At 42.2% G+C, this 8571-nt stretch overlaps 1 protein-coding gene across 1 annotated transcript; it reads left to right on the forward strand.

Moving 5' to 3' along the window:
• Positions 1-1381: 1381 nt before the first annotated feature.
• znf703 (zinc finger protein 703) lies at positions 1382-5068 on the forward strand. Its single transcript, XM_073840424.1, has 2 exons — positions 1382-2075; positions 2760-5068. Exons 1-2 carry the CDS (start codon positions 1818-1820, stop codon positions 4281-4283), a joined length of 1782 nt encoding a protein of 593 aa, XP_073696525.1. The 5' UTR covers positions 1382-1817; the 3' UTR covers positions 4284-5068.
• The last annotated feature ends 3503 nt before the right edge of the window (positions 5069-8571 follow it).

Below are 8571 nucleotides of genomic sequence, written 5' to 3' on the forward strand. Positions count from 1 at the left end.
TGTATTTCATTTTTAATGACATGTATAAACACATCTGAATGAGTTTACTTATTAATAACTAGTAGCAATGTTTAAAACACTGTCAACCTAATGATGAATCTTAGTGATAATATCTTTGTACACAAGGTGTTTCAATATTTATTCTTTAAAACTAACTAGAATGCGTGACGCATATTTAATACTAGTAACCCAACAATGACTATTCCAATACTTACTAATATAAATTCCAGCTTACACTACCAGTCAAAAGATTTTTACTGTTTTTTAAACAAGTCTCTTCTGCTCACCAAGCCTGCATTTACTAGATACAAAGTAGAGCGAAAAACAGTAAAAAATTTGAATTATTTTTACTATTTAAAATAACTTGTCTATTTGAACATATTTTAAAATGTAATTTATTCCAGTGATTTCAAACCTGAATTTTAGCATCATTATTCCAGTCACATTTGCTGCTCAAAAAACATTTATTAGAATTAATGTTGAAAACAGCCAAGTAGAATTTGTTCAGGTTTCTTTGATGAATAGAAAGTTCAGAAGAAAAGCATTTATCTGAAATAAAAATCTTTTGTAAGATTATAAATGTCTTTATAATTACTTTTGATCAATTTAAAGCATACTTGCACATTAGAATGATTTCTGAAGGATCAAGTGGACACTGAAGACTGGAGTAATGATGCTGAAAATTTAACTTTGATCACAGGAATAAATTACATTTTAAAATATATTCAAACAGAAAGCAGTTATTTTAAATAGTAAAAATATTTCACAATATTACTGCTTTTGCTGTATTTTGGATCAAATAAATCCAGGCGTGGCGAGCAGAAGAGAATTCTTTAAAAACATTAAAAATCTTTTGACTGGCAGTGTATTAGAATGCATTTACTAAATTAAAACGTATTTATAAATGAGCCAATATCACCATGGATCCACAAAGAATTCAGTGGCTAAAAGGCCATTTTTACAACAAAACAACAGAATAAGAAAGATATTTGGAGTGACTAGTGACAAGGAATTAATTAGTAGTGTAAAGTCTAATCTAATTAGTTACTAAATACTACAATAAATAGTAAATACAAATAAGCTACTATTAAAACTAGTCATTCTGGATTACTGGTTATAGAAAATTGACTATACAAATAACTACTATTTACAAAACTACACAAGTTATAAAATAAATGGTAAAACGGCATGTCAGTCTTGCATGTTTTGACAAACAACGAGCAAGCACTTGGCCAGCGGGTCCGGAGCGAGGAGGACAGTCTCCGCCTCTGTTGTGCCAACCCACTTATTACTAATGCAGATGCAGGCGATTGGACGGCGGCTGAGCGCTTTGAAGTTCTCCCTCAGATCTTCAGTACGAGCAGAGTGTATATGCGTACGGAGGGTGTAGTGCACACACCGGAGCGCACACGGACCAACGGAATGCCATTATTTGACGCGATATTTACCAGTGGTTCTACTCTGTAGTTTCTTTCTTTTTATTTTACGACAAGTATACTTGACTCCTCTAGTTTCTCTTACAAGTCGTCGTTTGCGCGTAAAGGACTCGCGATCATTTTGGGGTTTATTAAGGCAACACTGATTCGGTGACGGAACGATGTGGAGACGGAGTGTACGCTCATCGTAGAGACTATAAGAGCTTTCTTTCTCTGGACTACAGACAGAGCTGATGCCTCAACGGGATATTTAACTGCAAGTAGACGAGGATATAATGTCGTTTGGCTGTTTGTTGAAAACACTGGATATCTCTAAATGAAAACTGAAGGACACCCGCCCCGTCGCTGCCCTCGACAGGTCTCTGATCCGCCCCGATCCAGATGAGCGAACTGCCTCCTGGATTTGCAGTCAGTTCACGGAACCAGCAGACCCTTAAAAGTCGTTACATTAACAACAATAGTTCGCCCACCTGTTTAAGACCTCAGACCGACTCGATCGCTTTACTGCCGTACCGTGATCCCGCGCGTCAGGAAAAAAGGCTGCCTATACGGATTCTCAAAATGTTGACCGCTCACACAAGTCACATACTTCACCCAGAGTATCTCCAGCCGCTCAGCTCCGCGCCAGTGAGCATCGAGGTACGAGTTACTCCTTTCTAATGCATCTGTTTCTTACTACTTTCAATAAAAAAAAAATGTTTTTACTCAGAAAAGCTACTAGGTTGTCCGAGTTTGTGCGTTTCTATTAAAGGAAAGGGTGTTAGTTTCATTTAGTAGACATGTCTCGTGTGCACTTGTTTTTAATATACATTTAATATAATTTGTCAGCATTACAGTTTTATCTTGCGCGTCTCGTATTAATTATTTAATTCGGAATTCGCCTAACAATTCTGAATGCGATTTGAACGTATAGTCCGGATTAGGATGAGGCCGTGCTCCACTATCTGGCAGCATTTTAAGGTTTCACATTTCCTGATTACTACTGACGTGCGTTTTTACTAACATTTTTGAAGCCACCGTTTATACCAGCTTATCTAACATTTTTTTATACCAAAATAAAGATATCCATCAAGCACACTGTGCAGTGTTTTAAAATACTTAATAAAACACAGCACATTGTACTTTGTGTATAGGTGTTGTAAAAAGTATAACAACAATTTATTCCACCTAATGTTTTAAATCATAAATCTAATTTTATGATAATGTAAACAAAATGACTAATGTTTTGAGAAAAATTAAGACCACTGTTGCAACTGTCATTTTTGCCAATCCATGAGAAGAAAAATAAGAAACTAACTGAAAATATCTTTTTTATCCCCATAGCTGGATGCTAAAAAGAGTCCTCTAGCATTGCTGGCCCAGACCTGCTCACAGATTGGTAAACCAGATCCTCCTCCCTCCTCTAAACTGGGATCCCTGTCCTCTAGCAGCCATGGAGACAAGGACAGTCGCTCAACCAGCTCCAGCCTGAAGCCTGCGGAGCATCAGAACCTAGATGACAAGTCCAGCTTTAAGCCTTACTCTAAAACTGGATCAGAATGCCGGAAGGATGGCACTGGGATCAACAGCTCGGCAGATAAAGCGGGGTTCAGAGTGCCAAATAGCGGTTCTGCAGCTGTGACGTGCCCCTCTTTACCTCCGCATGCCCCCTCTCCACGGGCCAGCTCTCCTTCTCAGCAGTCATCAGGACAGTCGCACACACACCGGCAGTCTCAGTCTCCCCTATCACAGAAACCAACACATATACAGACCTCTCACATGGACTCCAAAGCTGCGGGTTCAGACCCGGGGAACGACAGCGGCAGTGGGGGCGATCGCAATGGGAAAAAAGATTCAGAGCACAGTAAATCTGGAAGTCTGGACGTTGCACAGATCGCCAACTCCAGTCACGCACGTGCTAGTGTGAACTCCAGCAGTGCCAGTTCCTCCAGCAGCCCTCAACCTGACAGTAAGGCTGACCCCCAACCCCCTCAACCCAGCCTGGGCGCAGGGCACATCGCCCCGGTGTCTCCCTTCAAACCGGGCCACTCGGTTTTTCCCCTCCCATCCTCCACCATGGGCTACCACGGCTCCATTGTCGGGGCCTATGCTGGCTATCCTTCTCAGTTTGTGCCTGGGTTGGATCCTTCTAAATCTAGTTTAGTTGGCGCCGGGATGGGTGTTCCAGGAAAGCATCCCAGCTCCAGCCCTCTCACAGGGGCCTCACCTCCCTCTTTCATGCAGGGTTTGTGCAGGGACCCATACTGCCTCACCTACCCCAATGCACCCCACCTTGGGGGCAGCAACTGCTCTTCCTGCGTTCACGACCCATCATCTGCCCTAAAGACTGGCTTCCCGCTTATGTATCCCACCCATCACCTCCACTCCCTCCACCCCAGTTCTCTGTCCTCTAGCGCCACCTCATCTCTGTCCCATCCTCTGTATACTTACGGTTTCATGCTGCCCAATGAAACGCTCCCTCATGCCTGTAACTGGGTCTCAGTGGGTGGCCCGTGTGACAAACGCTTCGCCACCTCAGAGGAACTTTTGGCCCATTTGCGTACGCACACGGCTCTGCCAGGTGTGGATGGGAAGCTGCTCTCCGGCTACCCTTCATCTGTCTCCTCTGCCGCTTCCTGCCACCTCCACCTGCCTCCTCCCAGCAGCCCAGGAGCGCTTCCCAGTTCCCTCTCCCTGCGTGGGTCACCAGGCCTAGGTTTGGCACGGTATCACCCCTACGGAAAGGCACACTTGCCAGGAGCTCCATCCCTTCCTATGCACTCTCTCCCAGCCACAGCGCCCTACTATTCTCCCTATGCTCTATACGGCCAGAGACTGGGCTCAGCTTCTGCTCTTGGGTACCAGTGATAAAAAGACATTGGACTATGTAAAGTTATTGGCATGAGCTCGCTGGAAAGCACAGGAACATGCAGGATTCCCCTAAAAAGAATGAAGCAAAAAACATGGGAAAGCTATATTCGCAATGAGGAATAAAATCTCATCTGCTTTGGAGAACTGTTACTTTAATTAATGGTCACTCCAAAATTCAATTAGGATTTTAGGGAACCCTCATGAACTTTAAGGTGGAGAGCTAATGAGAATGCCGGAACTCAATTTATTTTATCTGATCCATTTTCTTTTTCTTTTCTTTTCAATTTACCAAAAGTGTGTATTTATTTTTCACTTGAGCGCTTGACTTTTTGTTTTCTATGGGACATTTGTCGCCAAAATTCATGCTTTATCATTTTCACAAAGGAGCAGCAATTTTCACAGTATGAATATGGTTGCTCCCATCATACACTTTGTAACAACAGACTACAACATTGTCTCTCAGACATAAAATCTTTCTTTCAACGTCACTTTCTTTTGTGCATTAGATCTGTGCAACTCATTCTCTTCATTGGAGAACAGATGAGCATGACTTGGTCAACAGCTACCTTGTTCCTTATGATTTGGCGTTTATTTTGTACTTGTACAGATCAAAGAATAAAACGGAAAGATGTGATATATTTTCTATTGTAGCTGACTTGGCAAGTTGGGGATGAAAGTGGAGAGGGGAAAAGAATTCAAATAAGAGTACTATGTTGTGATGGCAGCGCTATCCATTTAACAAAGTCTTATTTTGTGTAATAAATGATACTTGATTACATTTATAGATGTGTTGATGTCCCTCCCTTCTTTTTTATTTACATTTCTTACAATCTTAGTAACATGAGCACTTCATGAAAAACTGGTGAGAAAAACACAAATATACATATTTCTGCTATTTGTAAACATTCACCAATGTTTTATTTGGTTGGTATTTATTAAAACAAAAAGAACTGCACTTTCACTTGAGCAACTAATCTTTGGCATTAGCTTTCTACACTACTGACAGTTTTGTTCCCTATTAGTTCAAGCTATTAACACAAATAAGGTCCTCTGTCTGTTTACTGTTCTGCTCGTAATGTGAAAGTGCAGTGTTAGTCACTGCTGCTTGTTTGTGCCTCTGCAGCATTGTGTAAAGAGCTGCCTCAGCACAAGGGAGTATTGGGTCTTAAATACAGCTCAATGATAGCCTGGTAATAACCCATGGGAGCTATGCACTCACTCCCAGTGCACTCTGATGGATTGCCTTGCTACACAAAGGGCAAAAGATGACAATGGGAGGCTGTTAATAGAGAAATATTTATCAAATGCTTGACATGACCCCCAGGAGTGCAGTCCCCATTGTTTGACCCGAGTGTGTTGTGTCCTGTGGTTCAGAAAGTCTTGCCTAATGCTGTGCTACAAAGAAGGTCAAGATTCAATATTGTTGATGTGATTGCGTGACTATGTCAGGCTTAATGTTTCAACAGAAGCGGCCGGTGTAAACTCTTCTTTAGAAGCATTTTCCTCAAACAGGATGAGGATGAACCGCTAAGATGAACCACACACACACACACACACATATATACACACATACACACATATATACGCACAGATTCTCAGTTCATTAGCACTTCAGACAGGAGAGGACGCAGCACAGGTGTCACTTGACAGGGCCATTAAATGAATAGATCACTCTACTGCCTCTGTTAACTCAGGCTATCCAGCAAGGACACAGCATACGGTTCCTCTTATGGGAAACCAGGAGGTCAAGACTAAAGGAGGAAGAGCTGAGATGGGAATAAACACTAGCGGGTAAATGTTCGCATGAGTTCGCATTACCCAAATCTACATTTTAGGAAGGCACAAACAGGACTGCTAATAGTACACAGTCTACTCATTACAGTCACAGGCCAGAATGATGTATAAACTGCAGTATTGCATTTTGTTGACATAAAGAGAAGTTCAAATCTAAAAGTACAGTTCAGCGCCAAGAGTCTATTTTAGAAATGGTCTTGAATGACTTCCTGTGAGACTCAGAGAGGAAGTTATTTAATGGAGTAACGGACTATTTGGGCACAGCCCAAGAGAATTAACAACTTCATAACATGGATTACGTCGCCCCTAGTGGTATAGCAATGCAGTGCGACTCCAATGAAAAATATGAAATTGACTTTAGTCAACCATTTGTTTTGTAAAAATGAGAAACTTCATGATATAGTGTGTAAATACACACTGTTTTGATGAGGAATGAGAAACAAATGAGATAAAATATTAGTTACTGCCAGTACAGGAAGGTTAAACAGAGGGGAGGACTTTTCACATTTTATCTGAAGGAGAGGGATTAATCCTGCCATCACCCCGTTCCCACTCGTTCATCACATTCCCGCTCTATCCTTCTCTTCGTCTTTCTCCTCATCAATCTCTCCCTGCCATTTATCTTTCTCTCCCTCGTCTCCCGGGCTCCAGCTGAGTCAATATGCAGTCACTCTGTTTCTGTCGCCTGCTTGTGGAGGGGAGGGGAGCTGGATGGATGTGTGGGTGGGGGTGTGGAGTTAATTTAGTCCCTGACCAGTGTCTTCTCAGCAGGGCTACACCTGTTTGATTGATCTCTTTCTCCCTTTCTCTGCTGTCCCACTGGGCTTAGAATGGACGTGGGGGGGGGGGGGGTGAGACCCCCCCTCTTCCCAATGTGTCCAGTCAACTACTGAAGAGAGAAAGAGTGTGAGTGAGAGAGAGAGAGAGCTGCAGCCCATCACAGCAGTGTCCCGGGCAGGCAGCCCGGCAGCCCTAGTGATTAATGACGACAGGGTGTGGAGCTGCTCCTCAATTAGCCGCCAAGTCCACAGCAACTCATGAGGCTGACAGCCCCAACCTGAAAAAGAATGAGAGAGGGAGCGAGAGTTAGATCACCCCTCCCTCCCCGAGTCTTTTTCTTGGGCTGTCTCTCTGTGTTTAGATCTTGTCTCTTGTCTCTCTTCACCTACACCCTCTTTTTCCCCTGGCTTCTCTCCTGTTACTTTCTTGTTGTCTCTTTGATTATGTTAGCCTAACGTAGACTCTCTCTCTCCCTTCACAAACTTCCATATACATTACACTCTGTTAATTACCGCATGAGTACCCTGATGACTGTTTGTCACGGTGATACAGACCAGACCGCTCTCTTTCTCTCACACACTCCTCAAGCTCATAAAGCAATCAATCATGCAACTGCTGCTGCATCATGACTAAAAAAATCCATTGAGGACTTTCCACAGGACTCTTAATCACATCAACCTCATCGAAAAATACCGCTCCGTAAGCCAGCAACAACAACAAAAAATTGTGGTGGTGAGCACCTCTACCAAGTGATCTCTAAGCCGTCCCATTTGTCTAGCGAAACTGTGTGCATGTGTGACGACAGCCTGACAACGCAGGCAAACGAGTGTGTTGCAATTATGGCTAACCACTAATAATGCATTCCACCACTACAGCTGGATTCCATTTGCAAACGCGCTGGGGGAGCACGGCACCAATGTCACGAATGTTGTGCGCATGAGAAATCGTGCCTTGGCACTGGAACGGAAGGGTTAAGATTGATCCCGAGTCATGTCCGGAGTGACAGGACCTTTTCCTGCTCTGCTAAGGAAAACGTTTCGGTTACCTCATGTTTCCTCTATTATATGTTAGAAAGTGTTATTCTACTGAGGGTTTTTTGTGCTTTTTGTGTGCTTAGCAGTATTGAGAACAGGGATGGGAATCTTTCGATACCTCATGATTTGATTCACATTGACTTTTGGTGTCACGAATTGATTAAAAATCAATTCACGATTTTTCCATTTATAATCAATAAAAATCTAATTTTCTGTGCACACTGGACATCAAACGCACCAGTATTTTGATACAAAAACACATCAGTCTATAGTATGGGTAGTCCTGACTCAAGAAATCAGTGTTTCCTATTAAATTTAAACATTTAAATAAATCAAAAATATTTTACACTTTCTATTAGGGATCTGTTCAAATCATACCGTGTTCAGAAAGGAAAAGACATACTACAAAACCTCTAAATATGAGATGGGAAGAAAAATATATTTCAATGCTTTCTCTCGCAATTATATCGTTGGGGTAATTATACTATATAATAAATTGGAGGCATCAACCTCAGGGAGCCGTTATGCAGGGCATTGAACTTTTGCTTTTGAATGCAGGTTTGCTTTTTACATTCACTTTCGAGATTCGTGGCAATACTTACTACACATTTTACCAGATTAGATGTTTGTCAGTGGTGTTAAAATAGTGTCACATGATCCTTTAGAAATCATTATGC

The sequence above is a fragment of the Garra rufa genome, chromosome 5 (assembly GCF_049309525.1).
Source record: "Garra rufa chromosome 5, GarRuf1.0, whole genome shotgun sequence".
Lineage (NCBI taxonomy): Eukaryota > Metazoa > Chordata > Actinopteri > Cypriniformes > Cyprinidae > Garra > Garra rufa.

Bases quoted from the DNA above. Each gene is read 5' to 3' on its own strand.
- znf703 (XM_073840424.1), top strand. From the start codon at position 1,818: ATGAGCGAACTGCCTCCTGGATTTGCAGTCAGTTCACGGAACCAGCAG. The intron at 2,076-2,759 runs GTACGAGTTACT...TTATCCCCATAG, and splicing joins CCGCGCCAGTGAGCATCGAG to CTGGATGCTAAAAAGAGTCC.